The sequence below is a fragment of the Atractosteus spatula genome, chromosome 4, assembly GCF_055471065.1.
Source record: "Atractosteus spatula isolate fAtrSpa1 chromosome 4, fAtrSpa1.hap1, whole genome shotgun sequence".
Lineage (NCBI taxonomy): Eukaryota > Metazoa > Chordata > Actinopteri > Semionotiformes > Lepisosteidae > Atractosteus > Atractosteus spatula.
Window position 1 is genome coordinate 47,442,598 of NC_142709.1, and position 23,290 is coordinate 47,465,887.

General features: G+C 45.6%; 2 protein-coding genes across 3 annotated transcripts in view; one reads left to right on the forward strand and one right to left on the reverse strand.

Annotated features, from left to right (window-relative positions):
* The first annotated feature begins 43 nt into the window (after positions 1-43).
* Positions 44-441, forward strand: LOC148836448 (histone H2B type 2-F-like). Its single transcript, XM_088913906.1, has one exon. It carries the CDS (start codon positions 64-66, stop codon positions 439-441), a length of 378 nt encoding a protein of 125 aa, XP_088770032.1. The 5' UTR covers positions 44-63.
* Positions 442-2,558: 2,117 nt separating this feature from the next.
* tbc1d23 (TBC1 domain family, member 23) overlaps positions 2,559-23,290 on the reverse strand; it is a 35,262-nt gene continuing 14,530 nt past the window's right edge. Inside the window, exons 4-19 of one of the 2 annotated variants that reach the window (XM_088912829.1) lie at positions 20,850-21,054; positions 18,708-18,831; positions 17,520-17,644; positions 16,774-16,820; positions 15,842-15,945; positions 15,160-15,282; positions 14,824-14,916; positions 14,202-14,372; positions 13,960-14,002; positions 13,266-13,375; positions 11,491-11,633; positions 10,588-10,632; positions 7,607-7,695; positions 5,877-6,012; positions 4,936-5,130; positions 2,559-4,409 (exon numbers count right to left, since the gene is read on the reverse strand). In XM_088912829.1, coding sequence (XP_088768955.1) covers positions 4,328-4,409; positions 4,936-5,130; positions 5,877-6,012; positions 7,607-7,695; positions 10,588-10,632; positions 11,491-11,633; positions 13,266-13,375; positions 13,960-14,002; positions 14,202-14,372; positions 14,824-14,916; positions 15,160-15,282; positions 15,842-15,945; positions 16,774-16,820; positions 17,520-17,644; positions 18,708-18,831; positions 20,850-21,054 — 1,835 coding nt within the window. In that variant the 3' untranslated portion in view covers positions 2,559-4,327. The remainder of the gene's footprint in view (positions 4,410-4,935; positions 5,131-5,876; positions 6,013-7,606; positions 7,696-10,587; positions 10,633-11,490; positions 11,634-13,265; positions 13,376-13,959; positions 14,003-14,201; positions 14,373-14,823; positions 14,917-15,159; positions 15,283-15,841; positions 15,946-16,773; positions 16,821-17,519; positions 17,645-18,707; positions 18,832-20,849; positions 21,055-23,290) is intronic. The other variant, XM_088912830.1, reaches the window with a different exon arrangement.

Here is a 23,290-nt window from a genome sequence, read left to right on the forward strand (position 1 = left end):
CAGCGTCACTATGTAGCTGCATCGCATGCGAGGATAGATACGGTGTTGTCTTGAATGTGAACGATGCCTGACCCTGCCAAGCTGCCGGTGCCAAAGAAAGGCTCAAAGAAAGCCGTGACTAAAATTGGGAAGAAAGGAGGTAAAGGCCGAAAGGGACGCAGGAAGGAGAGTTATGCTATCTACATCTACAAAGTCCTGAAGCAGGTGCACCCGGACACCGGGATTTCCTCCAAGGCCATGAGCATCATGAACTCCTTCGTCAACGACATCTTCGAGCGCCTGGCGGCCGAGGCGTCCCGCCTGGCTCATTACAACAAAAGGTCCACCATCACGTCCCGGGAGGTGCAGACCGCCGTGCGCCTGCTGCTGCCCGGAGAGCTGGCTAAGCACGCCGTGTCCGAGGGCACCAAGGCCGTCACCAAGTACACCAGCTCCAAATAGAGACCTTCCTCCAACCGCGTCTGGACTGGCGTGCGATATTTGGTGCCGCTGAAGGTGGCCGCACTTTGAATTGACTGTCATCGGCTGATAGTGAAGTTCCCGGCCAGACTGATGACTGGGTTTAGACCGGGTGGATTTGATAGACTGTCCCTGAAATGCAACTCAAAGACGGTGTGTATTCTGAGCGGAAATCTGTGGGTATCGTTTCTTAGTCTCAACTCGGAAAGCGCTCTCTCTCTCCTGTGCGGAGCTCTCCACGTCAATTTAATAGTAGCTGAGCAATTCGTTTAAATCGAGTGCAGTTATGTTCCCTTTTGCTACTCCCGCCTCTCCGCGTTCTAGCTATTGGACTTTTTGCCAGAATGCGAGTCTGTTTTTTTCGTGCCTGGGACACCCCTTCTTTCGGAAATCGGCGGTCAGTATGTGGATCCCTGCTCCGTCCGGCCTGGACTGGGATTTTGCTGGTTAACAGGGGAGATTTAAAAGGACACAACAGTAACGGCTCATCAATTCACATGCTTGTCTTGGGTCTCAGCTTCCCGAATTAAGTTCAAGAAAAAGGGCTTTTTTTTTTTTAAAAGGAAAAATAAAGCACTGCATCTCCATGTATAAGCTGTGTGGCTTAATGTACTGTTATTGGGGGGGGGGTTAATTTTATTACATGCTAGAGTAATCACTTCTTACCCCTTTGTACTTGCTCTGCTTGAGTTTAATTGATATTTGGAACAGAGCCCATTAACAACTCAGAAAATTAAAAGATCTTGGACCGTGTGGAGACTAGTGGCTCAAGGTTTTTGTGCTATAACGAGGGTAATACCCTAATGTAGTTGCTGGGTATCTCAGTTTCTGCACTGTCCAGGAGTAGTTTAAGCTGAAGCCTTAAGAGCTGAAGATCACTTTATTAGCCCTATACAATTTCTTGCATTAGGAATTTGTCTATTCACATAACCCAGCTTGCTCTCCATGAGACACATGGGCAGGGAGAGAGAAGCTTTGGGTCAGAGTGCAGGGTCAGTCATTGTACAGCACCCCTAGACCAGTTGGGGGGTTAAGGGCCTTGCTCAGGATCACAAGGGAGTAGGATTCTTCTGCTGACAGTGAGATTTGAACCAGCCACAGGCGCGGATCTTTGGCCACAGTGCCACTACTCTGCCGCTTGCACAATAACCCTCTGAACATCCACAGGCTGTTTTTGCGAATTGGTACTTGGAAATGACCCACTCCATTAGGAATCTGTGCCCTACCACATTTAACTGAACAAGCTTAATGCAATACATTTATTCTAATGCATGCAGGGTGTCCCAGTATTACACCACCAACCACAGAGCAGACACTAATGCCAGCATTTGCTGCAAGGCCGTACTTGGTAAAGGCAATAGGCTGATTACTATTCCAGACCTGATTTAAGAGTGTATGATTGCTCATTTAGAGGTAGTGCTGTGGATAGGACAGGGAAGAAGCTCTTTCATAAAGAGCTGAGAAACTGGTTTTGCTCTGCTATGAGAACTGAAATGTGTATTTGTAACTTGTATTTTGAAGCACCTTCCAACCCCTCTACTCCTTTCACCAAAACAAAATGAGTGTTGAAATTGACATGAGGGTGAATAATTACTGCCGGTGGTTCTCCAAACCTTGGCTACCTCCTTTCATTTGCAGTTCACCACTTCTTGAGCCTAATTTGTGCATGCACTGCTCACCAGTTTTTCTAATGTCCTCAACAGGAGCCAGGTTGACGTGAGGCCCTGTGCTTCTTATAGAGAGATGCATCATGGGGGAATGAATATGCTCCCATCTCTGGGGGGAAAGCACCTTAGTGTTCATGTACAATGAGGTAAACGAAGCTTAAAGTGTAATATCTTACCTCCTACAGCACCAGTGGAACTGTAGGTCCTATGAACAGGACTGAACAAGATTATGTATTTAAAGGAAGTGCATACTTTTTTTTTTCCTTAAAACACTTTCCCAAACCTTTTTTTTTGTCTCATTCTTGCTCCACCACAGGCATCACCCGTTAACGGCAGCGAGTCGCGGACGCTTGTAATGAAGGGGAAGAGGAACAACTTCCTGTCTCGACACACCGCAGCAGTGTGGTTTGAAAACAAGAGCCAGGGCCAGAGTTTGCTCTGTAGATTTATTAAAGTACAACAGAGGGTTCCCCCCCTTAAAAAAAAAACCCAAAACAACTTTAAGGTGCAGTTTACACAAAACAATTACTACAAATTTTTACAGATAGGAAAAGCTGAAGCCTATTAATGAGGGTCATTTGAAAATAGTTGTGGGAGGGAAAAAAAATATTCCCCATGAGTTATCCATGAGCACCTGTGTCTCCTCTCCCCCCACGCCAGTGTTTGCACACTATACAGGTCTGTAGATTTAACAACCCTCCCCCCCATCCACATAGGGAACTGCTACAGTGCACTGAAATTCGTATACAGACTGCAGGGAAGGAAGATTTTAAAAACTGGTTTAACAAAATCATGCTTCCCTGTCATCACACCTGCCATTTAGGTTTATGGTGGTGTGGTCACATCCACTCTTCCAGATCTATTGTTTGTGATTTGTAGTTAACACGTGTAAAATATATACAGTAAATATTTATATTGTTACACCAAAATTCACTTGAGGCCTGTCTGCTGCACACAGGGGTGGAGGCTTTCTTTTCCTATCAGAGCAGGTAAAAAGCAGCAGAAACCCCTAGGCTCCCCTTCTGTGCCCAGGGAGAGCTCCAGAAATTTAAAAATCTGGAGCCCAGACTGGGATGAGGACAGGGAGACTGAAGCCAGCCACAGGAAGGGAGATAATGTCTTGAGTTCATGGTGGGTGCCCACAATATCCTGTCAATCCCACACCGATCCCTTTCCTTGTGTGAGAGATCTCAACCGGAAATTTGTTTCTTCCCAGAATGCACTTCTTCCAGGTCTGGTGTTTGTGGTTTAGAGTTAACACAAGTGTAAAATATATACAGTGAATATTTATAGAGTTTCACCTAAATTCACAGCAAGGTATGGGTTAAGGCTAGAAGCTTATAAGGACAGGTATCAAAATGATTTAACCTTGACAAGGAATCAGAACTTTATCATATTTCATTTACAAGCATGTGTACACAGGAGCTGGCCTGAGCAAGCTGGACAGTCTTTCCCTAGATGCGTCAATCGAATGAAGAGTGACTTAATCACCACTACAGAAACGGCACAGGGTTCTCATGTACACTGGCACTGCCTAAACACTGGAGTAGAACTCACTCATTCAGGATCCCAAAGCAGCATTACTGGGTTCAGAGAGAGGGCCTGTTCTCCCAGTGACTCCTGCGCTCTCTAGTACTTGTCCAGCAATGGTTAAGAAAAAGAAATCTCTGTGAAATTCAAGCAGTTTAGTCAAATGAAAAGATTGCTGGTTGTTAAAAACAAAAACTAGTCAATTTTCAGTGATCAAATATCCAACTGAAGTGTTTTGCAGAGCTCCTCACTGAACAGCCGTCTTAGCTTGGACTGGAGTGCTCACAAACTGTTTTGCACCTGTTCTCATTAAGGCTAGAGGTCAACACTAGAAACAGAAGGTAAGAGGAGCTATAATAATACACTGCATCTTTTAATTCTTTTTTCTTAAGATCCAAAGAAAATTAAACAGTGAAGAATTATGGAATCATCATAATTTAGAATCTCGAACGCTCTCTTCCCGGGAGTCGTCTTGCTCTCCTATAGTGCTCAGGATCTCTCGGAGCTCACCGTGCTGGCACACAAGGAGAAGACAACACCGTTTCTTTCTTTTTTTTTAATCAGTCCAGAGAGCTGAGCTCCCCTTTCCCCTGCGGACACGGACCCCTCTCAGTTCCTCACTCCTGCTAGTTGGTGGCGCTATCCTCCTCTCCGCCACTGCCCTACTGCTATCAGCTCTCCAGGGCGTCCAGCACCTTCATGATCTGCTGCTTGATTGCTTTGGTGGCGTCCCCGGCGTTGGGTATCAAGTACCTGGGAGGGGCAGAGCACAGAGCACAGAGGGTGAGGGGGCATTACAGGAGCTTTAAGTGCAGCCGTCTTCAAACCAGGCCAGAACCAGGGAGAGAGTTAAACCAGGCCAGAACCAGGGAGAGAGTTACACTCCCAGCCAGAAGCAGGACCACGACGCTTGAGGTTACACTGAACTGTTCGCGCCCCGGTACCAGGGAAACCCTCAGAGCAAAGCACTCCCTTGTTGGGTATGCAGGCTCATGCACAATCTCCCGTTTCTCACACTAGTGCTTTCATCTCATGAGAAGCAACATGCAGTCACTCCTGAAGCCCCTTGGACTCTGAAATTAAAGAACCAGGCACAGTAGCTGACTGGCAAAAAGGTTAGTCTGTAACCACACCAGTAAGCATAAAAGGATTTTGATCCTTATGGAAAGCCTAGGACAAACAGTCTAATTTGTGCCAGTTATTCAAACCAAAACCTGCATGGTAGCCCCTCCACCCTTCCCGTGTGCTCTGACGGTTTCTGCAGACGGAGCAGGGTTACCTCTCCACTGCCAGCACCTCCACGCCCGCGGAGTTGCTGTTCCCGAATTTGAAGGTGATGAGCTCGGGGTGTTTCTTCTTGGAGGTGATCTTGACCACGGAGTTCAGCGCCTGTCGGGACTGGATGTAGGCAAAGTCCTTCCGGGAGGCGATCTCGCGCAGGCAGTACATGTGTGTCGCCGTCACCAGGAGATGACTGCACGCACACACAAAGTAGACGTGGACCGGTAAGGTAGAAACAAGCACAGCTCTTTCAAGCATTATGCTTTCACAGAAAAGAAAAACTGATGACCAAAAATGTAGTTAAAATAATTAAAAACAGTTACTAATCTTCCATTGCATGGGTATTGCATGTATATTGCAACATTTCAATGTCAGTAGAACCCTAACAAATGGGTATTTGGGGGTTTAGACAATTTTACCATGCGGCTTGAAACAGCAGAGTCCCAACCTAAATCTCTATCCCATTTCACTGTGACAACTCCACCTTTGTGCCCTGCCCTGACAGGATTGGCTCTAATGTCTCTCTGTGCTGTGCTCAGATTTGAATCGGTACAAACGTGTTCAAGGTAATTACTTGAAAAGGGCTACCTCAGTGTGTCTCATACTCAGTTCCTACCAGGTGTTGTCTTTTATAGGTTGTTCTAAAATAGGTTCAGATTCTTAGGTTTTTCTAGTTAACCTAATGGTTTTCTTAGACACCTACAGGATATTTCTTAAGTATTACAGTTAATCACTCAGTAAATGTACAGTCCATTCTAAAACACCTTCAGGACTCGTATAATTATGCAGTTAGTGCAGCTGTGGAACAGATCTGGGGTGGAACAATACCCAGAAGACAGGAGGCCCCCCAGGAACCGAGTCCAAGGGCCTACTGTCTCAGATCACATGGCTGCAAACGTGGAATGCCGTGCGCAGCCTGCACACGCGCTCCCGTCTCACCTGGGGAACATGTGTCCCGTCTCCTTCACCTCACTGCAGGGCACGTGGTATTTGATGTCCGGCTTGTTTATCCAGGTCTGGATGTTCACAATCTCCTTCCTGTCGTCGTCTGACATGGAGGAGCTGTCGATCTCATCTGCGGAATGACAAAGAATTGGCAACCGGCTGGAGCTCCTGAAGTCGCAAAAGCCCACTCAATTTAAACATATCAGCAATGTTCCCTCTAAGCCAGGGGTGGGGAACGTCTGTCATTTGGTCTGGCCCTGCCAAGGCAACCGCAGGCTGTTTGGCAAGTGTTGTATTCTTAAAATAAAGAGTTGTTTAATTTACCAATTAACTGTCTGGTTTCTTCAACTTTCACTCAGGAGAAAAAATCTGCCTTTAAACTTGAAAGAAATAATGATTTGACATTTATCGAGATAATTATCGATATCGACTGATATGAAAATTTTTATCGTGATAATGTTTTTGGCCATATCACCCAGCCCTACGCAGGCGGGACTCAAAATTCAATAAATCTAGGAGCTTTTTTCATAGCAACATAAATTTATATTAAGTGAATCATAATAATAACGTAAATTTTGAGGGACAAGCAAGGAACGTCCATTACGGGATAGACAGGACACATACGAGTACATGACAGGACAGACACACATGCTTCTTGTCGGCTGCCCGCGGCACATCTGCCTGTATTGCAGTGACTCAGAGGACAGTCAGTGCCAGGCAGGCTGGGAGTGTACACGTTGCGAAAGTGTTAAAACACAGTGTTTTACGAACTGCAGGATGAAGTCAAGCAGTTCATGGAGATGAAGGGAAAACCTGTCAGGGAACTCAATGATAGCAAGTGGCTGTTTGATCGACTGCGCTCCAGACTGACCGACGCAAACCTGGAAAAGCAGTTGCGAGTAGCAACATCATCAATACCAGCTAACATCACACGCCTCACCAAAGAGAAGCAGTTCCAGCCATCACATTAGGGGTGAGTTAATTATATGTTTGACCAAATATAGCAGGCTAATTTTTAAATTGATAATTTTGTACAGTATGGCCCGCGAATGATGTTATCCAATATCCAAATGGCCCTTGGCAGAAAAAAGGTTCCCCACCCCTGCTCTAAGCTGTGCACATGTGGGCGCGCACAGGGCATGAAATCAGCGCACACAGAAAATAGAAATGCGCACAAAAAAAATATGATGATAATAAAACAAACACGGTTGGCAATTGAAAATTGCTAAATTGACCACATGAGACTGGGTGCGAGAGGCCCAACTTGGCTGTGTGCATTATTATTGCTACTCGATAATCAATATCTATGCTCTCGTAGCCTCGTACCTCACTGCTCATATTTTCTCGACACTCAGTCTCTATGACTGGGCTCGTTCAATCGCTGTCCCGGTCTTTTAGATCTCTATTTTTCTATATGAATGACTATATTAACAAAAAATAATTTCAGGTTTACAATTTTACACACACTAAATTTAGTGCGCACACGTTTTTGTCACTGGGGGAAAAAAGTACACAACTTGAAATTTTTGCACACACAGGCCATTAAGAATTAGAGGGAACATTGCTTATCAGCACCAATCCTGTTTTCAACTCCACACAGGATTCCTGGGATAGGCTCCTCAACTTTTTAAGACGACAAAAATAGGTCACAGTAACAACAGGAAGGCCCTGAAGATCCCCGTTTTCTCTTAATTAAGATTGTGATTGCCTCTTTCTTGGATTACCAGTGTCATACTCCTCCTCGTCCCCGATGCTGAACACAGGCTTGACCCCGCGGTACGGCTTCCCCACCCGGTCACTGCTGCTCACGTGCCTGGACAGACGGGAACAGCACAGTCTCAACAGGGTCCCAGGACATCAACGCACCCGTGATGTGGCACACAGAAAAAAACCCTCATCGGTTCAAAATGGCACAGACGTGACTTCTGCCAGCTGCTATCCTGAGCCTTCTGGCTTTTGCTGCTGTGAGTACGTACTGTTTTTAAAATATAATAATAATAATAATAATAAAAAACTTTATTTTATATAGCGCCTTTAAAGGTGGCTTCTCAAAGCGTTTAAAATGAAAACTCAAATCTGAATGTGGCCAACAAGGCATGTGGCATGATGCTTGTAAGTTATTCAAGAGCAAGGAACTCGGATCCAGTTGTTTTCCCATTTCTGACCACATACATAAATATTAATTACACAGAACGAGCCTAGCAACAAACAGCACTATTAAGCATTCAGCCGTTAAAAAGACAGATGGCACAAAGGCCTTGCGCATTTTGCCTTTCTGCAATGAAAAGAAATGAACTAGGTTATTAAGAGGAGAAAAAGAATCATTAGTTTAAAAAAAGGTAGAAAGAGGATTTCCTACTGCAAAGAGATGACAGCAGTGGCCCTGTTTGAGAAACTAACAGCCAAAGAGTTAAGAAAACCCATTTAAATCATCTCCCTTCCTCTAGTGATCCACATGTGCTTGAATTTATATTCATATACTATATAAAACAGATTGATCTTTATACTTGTCCTCAGGTGAGAGAGATGTAAGAAAGGGATTGCATTCCCATCGATTTCATTATTTCATCCTGGTACACCACAAGGGAGAGAAAAGGACAGGCTGGTGTTGCGGTAATAACTGTCCCTCCTGAAACATAATAGGTTATGTCTCAGCTGGAACGTGGAAACGGAGAGGACTCTAATCCCTGCTGCACAGTCTCTAGTCTTATCTGAATAAAACATTTGGCCTGATTGCCGCAGACCGGGCCAGTGCAGCAATCCAAGACTTGGCTGTTAGCTCTTTAATGGCAGATTGGTTGATGTGCTGACAGAGTCCCTGGTGTGATGTTCTTCCAGGCAGACAGATGGCACTACAGTGGACTGGCGCACTGTGATGGCAGGCGCTGCTGAACAAAATCTGGCAGCGATGAGGACGGGCAGGCGGACAGATAGAGAACAGAGCCGGGGCTCGGATCAGAGGTTAAAGACGTAGGAGCTAAGGCGAAGCCCGTGTTAGTGACGAAACGCCGGGACTGACGCAGTGGTGGCACTGAAGCCCTCGGAGCCCAGCAGGATGCCACAGCTGTCTGAAAGTATGCCTGGAGTATCGAAAGCACCATCAGCAGTAAATACAGCTCCTTGCCCCTTGAGCAGAGCAAGGAGCTCAAAGTGCTGCCCTGCTTCCTGCGACAACTTGCATCTCCGAGATCTTAAAAGGACAGGAAGGAAGGAAGCATTTAGCTGAAGGTGTTTTATACAACCAGACACAGCTCTGCCTTGCGGTGTGTGAATGTTTGTATGGGTACTACTATCCACGGGAGGACACAATTTGAGGAAGCGTCCCTACAGTGATGGCAAGATCCTGAGAGACGATGGCAGGTGAAGGTTAAACATTAAAAAAGTGTCTAAATGTTATGGGAAGCTACGTGAAGTGTTATATATAAAATATAAAATTGGTTTCAGTAAGGAGATACTGTACCTAAGGCACCACGCCCAGAGACAGAAACTATCAAAACCTTTATTTTTACAACCTGTGCAGTCTCACATAGGTCGGTTTTAATCCATTTCATATTTCTATATATGGATAGAAATGGACTGGAGGTGAAGTCAAGATGTAAGGTGCATTGATAATTAATAATAATAATTGCTTACATTTATATAGCACTTTTCTGGCCACTCCACTGGACCACCACCAATGTGCAGCATCCACCTGGATGATGTGACGGCAGCTAGTGCGCTGGTACGCTCGCTACAGATCAGCTATTAGTGAGGAGGAGAGCAGAGTAATGAAGCCAGTTCATAGATGGGGATTATTAGGAGGCCATGATTGGTAAGGGCCAATGGGGAATTTTGGCCAGGACGCCGGGGTTACACCCCTACTCTTTTCGAGAAACGCCCTGGGATTTTTAATGACCGCAGAGAGTCAGGACCTCGGTTTTACATCTCATCCGAAGGATGGCGTCTGTTTACAGTATAGTGTCCCCGTCACTATACTGGGGCATTAGGACCCACACAGACCGCAGGGTGAGCGCCCCCTGCTGGCCCCACTAACACCTTTTCCAGCAGAAACCTTTTTCCCCAGAAGGTCTCCCATCCGGGTACTGACCAGGCTCACACCTACTGAGCTTCAGTGGGCTGCCAGTGGTGAGTTGCAGAGCGATATGGCTGCTGATAATTTGCCAATTATCCACCAGAGAGAGAACACGGCTTCATTCGTAATCACGGTGCCTTTGCACAGCCACACATTTCTGCCTCCTTAAGTATGGGCTGGTAGCCCTGTAGCATTTCTTGGGCCTCATTGTCTCCAAGCTCACTTCCTGTATCGGGCCATAGTGATGACAGGTTGACGTCCCCTTGCACGTCATTGCTTTGGCCCGATCAAGGAAGTGAGCTTGGGGACAGCTGAAAACCGAAACTGTCTTCCCTGCCTACGAGGTGGACTGCCTAGGATCTGTTCCACTTATTGTCTCCCCCCGTACACATGCATATATACATTTAGTTATGCTGCAGACGTGCCGTGGAATTCCCCAGGGTGTGACGCAGGTGGCGCGAGTGTGGTGTGAGAGAGAATGTGCTCTGTGTCAGCCGGCTCTCCTGCTGGGCTAGCCGGGGGGCGGCACCAGGGTCACCAGGCTGGCAGTGCCACGCGGGTTAAGGGCGAGGGTGAGGAGGTGCCAGTGCTCATGCTGTGGACACAGACGCAGACTCGGGGCGCGGCTCTTACCTATCGGGGACTGCCTTTTCTGGCCAGGGCAGATTGAAAGAGATTCTATTGCGCATTAAAGACACCAGACGCACCAGGGAGGAGGAGGAGGAGAGGCGAAATAACATGAGAAAATTAATGAGGAAGAAAAAATATATATTTCCTGCAGAATTACCCAACAAAACAAAAACAAACAAAAATGGAAATTGTAAAGAAATGTATACCAACAGTGAAAATGCCTAGGTAGTAATGACAGTTATTAGATCTCAGACATGTTGGAGAATTACAAAAAATTAATTAACAAGTATTAAAAGGACTTGAAAGAACCCACAAAAGGTACCAGAGCGCCAGGTGGGCATGGGGCGAATGCCTGCGACAGAGATGGGGTACCAGGAGTAGCTCAGTGGCCTCTCTCGGGACAGGGCTTCTTTGAGTTGATCCGTGATCCGACCCCCCCGACTCCAGGAGTCTCACCCCAGCAGGACTGGCCAACAATGTGCCAGTCTCTGCCTTTTCTATATTTCACAGAATCAGTTCAAACATTTAACTCTTTGTTTCACTCTAGTATGAGAATATTCAGAATATTAGTACTCAGTGCTACAAATCGGGGACTACTGTACAGCAAGGTCTTGGGCCTATAAAGCCATCTGCTGCTTAACACCTGTGAAAAAGCGATAAAATTAAGGCTTGACTGAACTTATTAAACAATTTTCCTCTGGTCTTGTGCCATTGAGGATTTAAAGACATCAAGAAAACCTCTGGGACTACAGCCTTCAAGGACTCGAGAGATGAGGTGCCCTCATCACAGCTGGGACTGTGGCTCCTCGGGATGAGGGTCAGACACCCCCAGCATTGTGAAGGGTCTCTCTTTTCTCTCAGTGGGCCACCTCTGGGAATATCTGGATCCAGTCAGGCTCAGCTCACCTGTCCACAGGGGCGGAGGTGTTCTCAATGAAGCTGATCACCTTTTCCTTCACATTCACAGACTTGGACTTCAGGGCGAAGGTCATCTTGTTGACCAGGGACTTCACTCCTTTGCCATCGCTGGCCCCATTCACAGACTCGCCCTGCCAGGGTAGAGAAAGGTAGCCCATGAGAGTGCGCCTCCTGCAGGCTCCACTTGGAATTACGTGTGGAAGACGGACCAAAGTGCCTGTTCTGATTGCACCATTGTTTTGTCCCCAGCTTAAGAAAATAAAGCGTGGGATCCTTCCACAAAACTAGATAGCTGCTTGGCTAAATAAACTACCACCAATCAAGCCGGATTAATCAAATGGCCTCTCTTCTTATTACCTAAAATTATTATATTCTCAGATCAGAGATTGAAAACTAGACTTTTTCCTAAATAATATTAAGTCACAAAAGGGAAAACTGTATTCCTCTAGTCTACGGTTTTCATTTGATAGAGACAGCCAGGATCACTGAAAGAGAACTGGTTAAGATCTTGCACTGCAGCGGGAATAACTTTGCTTTCCGGTGATGTTTCCAAAAGAATGGGAATATAAAATATTTACTTGCCTGCTCATATTCAGATGTTCACTTATTAAATTTCTCTTATTAAACTGTAGAACAGTCTAATTGATGAATATTTACATGCTCCGATAGGCAAATGTAAAACTATACCACATGAGGGAGGGTGACCAAGGTGTTCGGGCTTCTCATGAAAGCACCCTATTCTAAAAGGTATAACAATGGACATCCTTGAATTAATCTGCTTTTATCTGGTTATCTCACTTGAGGCAGTTACAATGACTGAACATTTCACCTTTTATTTAAAAAGTGACCCTCTCAGTTATGTAAGTCTTCTCAGAGTATCCAAAGAGAAGACAGGATAAAAAGGACACACACTTAAGTAAAGGAGTAAGGGAATAGAGAAAAGAAAGAGTGAAACAGTACCTCCTTTAACACATCAAGTGCCCAGAACCTATATAGGCAATTTGAGCACTAAAAAGTCTAGGATTGAGGCCTTAAGTAAGGGACTGCTGTATTCTATTAGTTGGAAATACTGACTTCCTATCCACAAGGCTAAAATACATCTCTCATTGTTCAGTGATGCACTATTTTAAATAGGGCAATACGTTTCAAATTGTTTAGTGGACATTTTAGAGTAATTAAGTCTTGAATAGGATTCATTAATTTGATATGAGAAAGGTTCCTCCCCTTCTTTCTTCCAGTGCTTGTGCCTCAATTTCAAGAAATGTTCTATTTATTTCTACAAATGTGGAATGCAGAGCTTTGCTTCTCATGGAACTATAAAAAAATGAACACGAAGGATTAAACATTGACCCAAATGTGTACTTGTTATTTATTGTAAATCGCTGTCCTCTTTTAAGTTTGCTGTCTGGTTATGAATTTGTTATGCAGCTGTGCCAGAGAAACAAAGAAAACATGCCTTGTGAGGCTCGGTATTCTTGACGAAGGGTAGGTTGGGAGAAGCTAGAATCAGGATATGATTTGTATTAGATATTTATCTCCCATTCTTATTAGGAAATGCCCTGGAGAGCACAAGAGTACTGCGGTCTATCTCCAGATGGTGATGGCCTCCAGCTGACTGTGCCTGCCAGACAGCCCCAGATAGCTTTCGTCTTTGTGCATCATGAAATCAGCGTGTGTGTGCAAGCTCTATTGCAACAAACAACGTCCTCATTCTATAGGGGCTTTAACTTTCACGTGCTCATGCCCCGCCCAGGGGGACTCACGTCAGCTCCGGAGCTGAGGCTGCCTCGAGCCCCAGAGGTGCTGACGATCCAGTGCACGTACACGTTGTCCGGTCCATCCACGTTGATGTCGGACAGGTGCTGCTGCAGAGCTGAAACACACACAGTTACCCAGTGCACCCTGGGGTGTGGATTCCTGCCTTTATCTGGGCCAAACTACAGACTGTGGGGCTGGGTCACAGATCTAATATAACTGACAGAGGTTATTAATTATGTTAAAGCAATCCATCTACCCAGAGAGAACAAGCTCAGTGACCTTAGCCTGGACACAGAAACTGGGCAGACCTGACTTCTTCCCCAAAATAATTAATATCCCTGAACAGCTTCCAGAATCATAACTTCTATCAATCCTACTGGGGGAGGTGGGGGGAACTCAGAGTTTCCAATATGGGAGAACATATGGTAGAATGTTTATAAAAACAACCATGATGGTATTGTTGTACGTGTTCTACTACCTGGTATTGTTGTGATAACACTGTAATTCACCGTTCACGCCAATAAAGCTCTCTGAATTAAAATTTTTGACTCAGCCTTTAGGTTTTACGGTTAGTATTTTTTTGGAGTGGCTGTATAGCCATAGGCTGTAAAGAGCAGATAAAAAACATATTTCTTGATCATGCTACTAATTTACTTATAAGTCAACAAGGCCAGGAGAGAATGCTTTCTGCATACTTACCCATAAATCCCCCTTTCGCAATGCTAACATACTCCTTGTTTTTCTGTAACAGAAAAAGAAAGTATTAATCAAATCGTTCCAGGGTAGTACAGAGGAGTTTCTCTCTGGAGATGGAGAATGTGATGCATACAGTACAGTGTTTTGTAAAGAATCCCCTGAGAAGCACTGCATTTGAATCAATGAATTACAGTGGCTAAGAACAGAAGATCCCTCTCCCCCAGGCTGGGCGTGTGCCCCCTGACCTGCAGGAAGTGGGCGAGCACCATGTTCATGTACATGTCTTCCTCCTCGCGCCCGCTGCCCATGAAGCACAGGTGCTCCCCGCTGGCGATGGAGCAAGACTCCAGCGACTGCTTCTGAGCCTCCAGCAGGGACTTCACCGACAGGGCGAACTCTGAGGGGTTCTGCAGCATCTGCCGTACAGACCGATACCCGAAGTGAGACAGGTGGGACATGGCGCAGAGACACCGAGACACGGGGTCAGTACGAGGCAGGAACACAGACATGGCGCAGAGACACCGAGAGACGGGGTCGGTACGAGGCAGGAACACAGACACGGCGCAGAGACACCGAGAGACGGGGTCGGTACGAGGCAGGAACACAGACACGGTACGAGGCAGGAACACAGACACGGCGCAGAGACACAGAGAGACAGGGTCAGTACGAGGCAGGAACACAGACACGGCGCAGAGACACAGAGAGACGGGGTCGGTACGAGGCAGGAACACAGACATGGTGCCGACACACCAAGAGACAGGGTCGGTATGAGGCAGGAACACAGACACAGCGCCGACACCAAAAGACTGGGTCAGTACGAGGCAGGACTGACACAGAGAGATGATAGCAGACAGGGAAAGTCCTTACCAGGTCGGAGTCCAGGTGGAAGGCTGTGGAAAGGTGTCCGGCGTTGTACTGCTCCGCCGGCCGGCAGTCCACCACAAAGAAGCGCACCCCCTCCTGCCAGACAGACAGAGCTTAACATGAAGATCACGAAATACATGTCAACCACACGTCAAAATCACAGGCAGCAACAAAGAGGGTTTCTCCAAATTCTGAAGAATGCGATGACTTCAGGTTGTAAGAGAGCGCAGGTGTGGAAAGCGGTCTGAATGGGGACAAGTCTGAAGGCCTGATGCGGGAGAGGAGTGCAGCCCTGGCTTTGTTCTGGCTCAAGTGACGTCATGCTGTGACGTGACTCACCCCTTGCTGCTGGTTGGCCTGCAGGATCTCGGGCACGGAGACGGGAAGACACAGGGCCTGGCTCAGGTCCATCTCCTCCTCCTTCAGAGCCACCAGGCTGCTGCCGAACAGGTTCTGGTTCTCCTGCAAGGAGACGGGCAGAGAGGCAGGAGGAAGAGGTGAGCTCAGTGAGCACAAGACTGCTGTCCCCCAACACGAGGGCCCGAACTTTTCATTCATTTCCATATCCTGTGACATTACAGAACTTTGAATAGTCACAGGTGCAAAAAAGAGCAGATGAAAAACATATTGCTTGATCACGCTGCTAATTTACTTGTACCTGAAGAGACAACAAAGATTTGTAGAGTAATGAGCATAAGGAAAATGTACAACTTGATAATATTACACTTCTACATAGCTGACACTTATAGTGTACGTGTAATAAATATGACACTTCTGTCTGTCCATTAATAAATTAAGCTTAAAGTGCATATTGTCATTTCCCTCTTATTTAAGGAATTCACACATGAAAATGAGTACGCATGTAGAAGGGTTTAGTACTAAACTGAAAGGGCTTCTCATTCAGATCGATTCAATCTGCGTTCAAGGGCCTTTCTCAGCGGTGATTGCACATTTCTAGCTCTGACAGGAGGGCAGGGGAAGAGGAGTCTCAGGGCTGCTGTCTCAGCGGCACGTTCAGTACCTTCCTGAGGGACAAGGGCGTCTTGCTGTAGTAGTACTGGGCCAAAGAGAAGAGATCCTCAACGTCCTCACATTCCAGGTGAGCAGGGGAGCTCTCCAGCATTTCTGGAACACACACACACAGAGCCATGAATCAGGAGCCCCCGTCTCCCCCACCCTCAATTAAACAATTAACAATTATTTTCGTACTTTAACACATACAGGATGGTTCGTAAGGTCTTTTATAGCTGACAGCTCAATCATTCCCTTCATTAAAATTACAGTTGCCTACAACACATTCTGGATCTAGGTTAAAGCTTATTAAATGAACTGCACTTAATTAACTTATTAGCCCCAGAATTAACATAACCCTGAAGACACAAGGCCTCCAGGAGCAGAGTTTTACAACACTGCTCAAAAGGAAGAAGAGTCTGGAGTGACAATGCTAATAAGACTATAGTGAACAAGAGGCGCTGCTTTATCCAAAGCATGGTGGGAGTGTGGAACAAGCTACCCAGCCATGGGATGGCTTTCCTTACAGGAACATCTCGATTGATCCAAGGGTCTTATCAACTACTGAAAGGCCTCCTTTTTTATGACTTCAAAGAAATCTGAGGAGATTTTATAAGATCTACTTCACCTCTAGAACAATTACAAAAGGGGTTAAATCTGAAACGTCCAGCACTTGATTATAACGACATGTTTTCAGAAGCCTTCAGCTGTGAAAGCCTGAAATGGCTCAGACTGCTCCGTAATCAGAGTTGATCTTCCAGCCTGGGTCTATAGCTGCCCTGCTGCAGTGTCTGTGACTCTGCATCATCACAGGGGCAGCACTCAGCACAGAGACAGTAGCAGAAAGAGAGAGATAAAAAAAGAGATGTAGGAGAGAGAGACAGACTGGCTCTCAGCCTCTCTCCAGTCACACACGGGCAGCACGATCCAGAACACACTTACTGATGATGTCCTCTTTACTGTCTCCTTCCTGAGCAAGAATGTTATCTCTGGGGGAAAGAAGAAAAGACGAACTGCTGAGCAACCGATACCAGCTTGATTACACCTTTAAGGCTTTTAAGCAAGAAAAACATACAGTCACAGAAAAGTTAACACGTAATCACTTTTTAAATTAACACGTGTCTACTGTACTCAAGTTAATTACACACATTTTCACGATTTACATTAAATAACTTGCTAGGTGTGTTTTGACGGGACAGATCTTAACATCTGCTGACTGAGAATTTACACTACCCTTCCCGTATTTTGGAAGCTGTGCAGTTTGTCTAAAGGTCTGGTACACAGATAAACCACACAGTGCAGCTGGATTTACATCAGCCGGTGTCCAATTCAATTAGAGGGCGTAGTGTTGTTTGTTTTTTGTTCCACCCAGGCTCTCAGTTCCACAAACTAGTCTAATTAATTAACAGCGTTATTGTTAATACTTCTAACCAGGCTTTAAGGTATGTACAGGTAACTGTACTTTCACTGAAAGTGTTGTTTTCGAATAGTCAACTGTAAAAGGCCTTAAAAATCCTTTGTCCAATTAAAATTATAATTAGATTAATTGTTTAACTGACATTTTGGGTTGAACTAAAAAGCAGGAGACACCAGGCCCTGCAGGAACTGCAGTAAGAGGGTCTGAGACTCCTGGAGAAGACTGTCGGGCTCAGACGGGCTGAGGCCAAGAGACCGGCGCTGGTACCTACTTGGCGTTGACAAGGATGATGAGCATGAGGAAGAAGATGACGAAGGGATCGGCCTGCTGCAGGTAGACGTCCCACATGGCCTGGGTGACCTCAGGCGTGCAGTGACTGGCAAACAGGCTCCCCAGCTGCGCAGAGGACAGACGCACCAGGGTCAACAGTCAGAAGGAAAAGCCCTACCTCTGTATACAGAAGAAGCCACACTGGGATGTTTTAAAATTAGACCATATAATTCAGTGGGTGTGAACTGCACGGCAGAGATGTGTTACCCACATGAACCCAGGCTACTGATCTAGGCAGCTTATATACAGCTCCAAACATGAACTGGCACCCTGTACTGAAACTAGGATATATTGTTCAATATTAAATGTAATAATTCTTCTTATGAACACTAACTCATCTTACAAAGTGGAAGGTACTCTGTTCTACTGAATTATCTAACTTAAGATTTAAGGTGACTTTTTTAGTTTCCTAATCTAAGAAGTAGGGGGAAAACCATAATCTTTCTCTTCTCCTGGGCCAACGCACGCTATCTTCCATGTTTAGATTGCTCATGACCTTAGAAGAAAGAGTAGGGAGTTCCAGCCTTCCACAGTCACAAACCTGGAGTGTTGGTGAATGTCTCATACCTTAGTCACTAACTGCTGTTTAAAACCAGAAGGCATGGGCCTACTGTGTTCAGGTCTGCAGTAGTCTGAGAAGATCAATATTACTACTGTGAGGAGCAATGGCCAAATGAATGTTCTTTAACTTAAGACATCAATCATTACTGTTTCCTCACAGTTTTTCCTTTTGTTTTCTTCTAAAGAACTTGATCTACAAGACAGCTCTGCTTTAATATAATGACTGGACATTTTTCCTCCTCTCGAGAACAACATCATAAACGTCCCTCCCCGTCTGTATCCTGCTTTGGTCTGCACCGTCCAACTGAGTGCCAGCTTGGAGTCCTGAAAGGACCGCTGATGTCTCCAGCGGCGATACTTCCTCCAGCGAAGAAAGAAAAGTCTTGATTTGAAGGTCTTCACAGACAGATGTGTAAATTCACAAAACATTCAAAATCCACAGCCCGGGGGGAAAAAAATACCCCCACCTTCATTAATAAGCCCGTAACAGGGAATCATTTCCGAGCGCAAGGGAGGACAGACTAAGAAATCGGAACAACAGCGACGGAGAAAGACGGGGGAGAGTTACCCAGTTCATGGCGTAGGAGTCTGGCGTGATTTTCTTCGTGTCTAGGAAGGAGCAGAGCTCGGGCTCGTGATACTGCAGCAGCAGCCTGTACAAGTGGAACGGCCTGCCCTTTGGCACGCAGTCCCTGCAGAGACAGAGCACAGCACAGATCAGTGCTCAACACACAGGCAGAATACCACCTCCTGTAAAGGATGAGTAGGTAATAATATAATAATAACATCACTTTATTAACCCTATACAATTTCTTGCATTAGAAATTTGTCTTTTCGCATACTCCAGCTTGCTCTCCATGAGACACACAGACACACAGATAGGGAGAGAGCCTGGGGTCAGAGCACAGGGTCAGCCATTGTACAGCGCCCCTGGAGCAGTTGGGGTTAAGGGCCCTGCTCAGGGGCCCAACGGAGTAGGATTCCTCTGCTGGCTGCAGGATTTGAACCGGCAACCTTCCAGCCACAGGCGCAGATCCTTAGCCACAGAGCCACCGCTCCGCCCCGCTCCGTTATACCACACTATAGAAGAACCATACAGTATGGTCCATGTATTCACACCATGTATGGTCACTTGCACTGTTAATCGCCTTGGGTCAACCGTGTTGTGAAAGGCGCTATTTAAAAATAAATTGAATTGAATTTAGTGGAGCAGATAAACAGGGCATGGACAGGCGTAGTAAAGTATCATAAACCATGATTAAGTGAAAGCATGGGAAAACGGCAGATTTATCAAACTGTTCCGCCGAAAGAAGAAACACTGATTTTCAAAACTTGAAAACTAGAACCAAATCATTCCAGTTACATTTCTAAAAGTGAATCAGATTACTGCACATCGTGGCTTTCTCAGGGCTTACATAAACCATCTTCAGTGACAATAAGCATCATCCGATTCAGAGACCTCGTTCTTATGATCTCCATTTTGAAAAGCATGCCGTTTGTCCGCAACTAGACTGAACTGAGGAAAGTCGGAAGCCAACACAGGATTCAGCAGTGGTCCTTAGTGAAATGGTGAGTGATCACTCAGAAAAGGATGGAAACATACAAATAAATGACGGAACACGTTATTACCATTATCTACAGTATCACCATTTTCCTAAACTGGATTAATAATTACCCTGTTTTCTGAACCTGACTGTTAAGCTGCTGAAGGCAAAATTCTAGAAAAAGTCAAAAGCCAAAAAATGTTTCATTTGTGTCAATATCCTGTGTAGTTTAGTTTCTCATGTCTTTCTGGAATTCAATTCCTAACAACTGTGAAAACCCCATAGTGAGAACATTCAAATGCACAGACAAGAAAGCTCTGGATTTTCAGAGTGCTGTTACTCTTGGGGCGCCCTGTGCTGCGTTTGAAATACAACTTCCTTTTTTCATCCAGCCATTTTTCTAAGCGCTTTTATCCAATACAGGGCTGCAGGGGAGCCAGATCCTATCCTGGCAAGCAACAGGCACAAGGCAGAGCACATCCTGGACTGGACGCCAGTCCATCACATGTAGAGAGACACACACACACTCTCACCAAGAGCTGTGCTCCCAGAAACCAATGAACCTACCAGTATATCTTAGGACTGGGGGAGGTCACCTTAGCACCCAGAGGAAACCCATTCCAAAACAGGCAAAACATACTAACTCCACGCAGATACACCCCAGGAATTGAACCAAGGCCTCCAGCACTGCAAGGCACCGACGCTAACCACTGAGCCCCCATGCCATATTATTTGTCGAATATTAAAAAAAGCCCTCACTCTATAAATAGCACCTCTCCTCTTATGTACACAGATCAGTGAAGCACAGCCCAGTTCTCTTAGTTCCTAAAATCTGAACTGCAAACCATGGCATTAGTGTGGACAGCGACCAAGTCCCAGGGGAAACAGTACAGCTGACACAGTTGGTACAGTTGTACAGTACCTTGACCCAGGTGCTTCACGCCAACTGTTCCAGTATAACTCCCAGCTGTATAAATGGGTGCAAACACCCATCATGTTGGATCAAAGCATCAGCCAAATAAATTAGTAATGGCAGTAAAGAACTCAGTTAAGCAAACAAGATGCTGGGTATCTTAATACTTAGTTAGCGTTAATATTTAATAAAGGAGTGCTCTTTAAACAGGAACTGATCCCACCGCAGAACGCGGAGGGCAGGAGAGGGTTACCTGGGGATGTACTTATTCATGATGGCGTAGAAGCAGTTGTACAGGTCGCTGCGGGGCAGCCGCAGGGTCAGCAGGGGCCGGAGGAGGTCCGGCCAGCTGAGATCCGCGGTGAAGGTGATGTTCCTGGACTTGCAGTAGAAGGTGATGACCGACTCGGTGTCCGCCAGCGCGGATGACCTCTCCTCCTCCGACATGGACAGTGGGTCTGGACACACAGCAGGCGGTTAGAGGGGGGGGTTTCTCTCCCCAGTGTAAGAGATCAACACAGTGAAATGTGTCACAGGGCTTAATTTATGAGGACCCTGTAAACATTTAAAACATAAGGTTTTTACCTTGCCACACCAAAAGGGCAGATTTTCCACTCTCGAAAAAGTGTGGTCGGCAGACCCTAGTGGAAAATGTTCTCATCGGTTCTCTAAACCATAATTCTTATTTTCTATTCTTATGTACTGTATCAAGGAGCACTCTCTCAAACCGAGAAGATTTCTCAAATAATTGAAAAAAACTATCATTAAAATAAGAACAAGGCCACATCATGACGAATCAAAGCCCAGATTCCGAATGATGTGATTGCACCAAACTCTAATTTGATATTCAAATGCACTTTTTATAATAATAAAATCTAACAATGGAATATGCATCGATTATTCATGGCTCCTTCTCTTAAGAAGAGATACTGCATCTTAGTCCCACAGAAAACACCGAGCATAAAAAAACAAAACAATTTACGTGCAAGCTTTAAGAAAAATAAAGTCCGCACCACCCGGCATTTCCAAATGAAATTTGTATCTTAAAAACTTTTCTGAAAGTGAAAACATATGAACCAAATACAAAAGTCCTATTATGTTGCATGTAAAATGTGCTAATTTGTTTCTGAGGTGTAGATAATCAAGTATTACTCATTTATGCTCTAACATAACACTGAATTGTCAAAGAAAGAAGAGTTTTGCTTGTTTGTGATGGTTAATTACCCTATTTATTCTAGTACAGTACTCAGGATAAAAAGACAAATTGTGTAAAACTCCTATGAACACAGATGTGCTCAGGAGCTGTGTTGTGGGAGGTAATGCTCTGAGGACTGCGAGTCCTCCTGTGGCTCTGCTGTCCCGCTTGGTGCTCTGTGAACCCTGAACACACACTCCCTCTCCTCTGCACACTGCTCTGCTCTGCTCTGTCCGCGTCTGTCATTTCTCAGAAGAGTGTGACCTTTCTCTGCCAGGTCTTACACATCCACAGCAAGAGCAGGCTTGTCTCCTTCATCACGAGCTCCCTACTTCTGAGCGGACAGCGAGTGCCAGAAGGGCTAATCACTTCACACGCTGCTTGGATAAAGTCAAATGCACTTCTTTTTAAAAAAAAAAAAAGCCCTCACGATTTTCTACTGTATTGAAAGGTGATTCAACCGCAGTCCCCTCAGAAAGAGAACATATTAAAAATACTTATGCAAACTCATAGTCCACACTCGCTGTCTTAGAACTAATCTCTCCTCCACTAGGAGAAACAGCCTGTTTTTTCTAGTCTCCCTGCACTCTTCACGATAGATTCCACCACCTTTACAGCCCCCCCAAGATAACCAAACACACTCAAACACGACTGTAGGAAGCACTCCTCTTATTGCCAATTCACTTGCGGAGAAAGCAGTGCTGTTTCTGGACAAGCCCACACAGGCACCTCATCTCAGAATGGCAACGGCAGGCGTTTTAAGGAAATCTGATAACATGCCAGTTCTGAGGTATGGCAGATACCCAGAATTCCCTCTGCTCTTCCTGGTGCGATACATAGAATCGGTAACAAATAGCTTCCTTTATTCTCTGAGAACACGATATCAGTGAGTGCAAGGTCAGGGGGAGAAAGACAAGCAAGAGATGTGAGAGAGAGAGAGCGATGGAAAGAGAGCTGGAGTCTAATGTGTGAAACTTGCTTTTCCCCCATGCTGAACTGTACTTGTCAGGAGTGTGGCGGGGCTTAGTTAAGTTCTGACAGCAGTTGGAAGGTGGTGGTTTCTGTCTCGTGCCAAAGTCTTTTTGTTGTATTCTCAACTCCCCTTACACAATCAATCCAGGAAGCTTCCACGATTTTACAAAGCACCTGCCTCAGCAGAGGTGCTTGTGCAAAGATCCCCCGAGCCATATCAAATAAATAAAACATCCCCGACCCGGCCTTGTGTGAGAGGGGGTGTATAGGTACAAAAGAATTAACGGAGGGCTGGGACCGGTGAATGAGAACTAGAATGCTTGGCCTCTTGTTGTTGTTGGATGCTGCATCGCCGCCATGGATCCAAGAGGGACATCATGGATATAGCTATCGTTTAGGAGGATTTTGCTGGTTTACAGAGATCTGCATGGAGTACTGACATACAGAAGACATGATGGATGGATGGATTAATACCCCCATTCATTTATTTCCTTCTTTTAAATGATATAATGTTAGCATGCCCAAAG

Coding starts and splice junctions, on each gene's coding strand:
- LOC148836448 (XM_088913906.1), top strand. CDS start 64: ATGCCTGACCCTGCCAAGCTGCCGGTGCCAAAGAAAGGCTCAAAGAAA.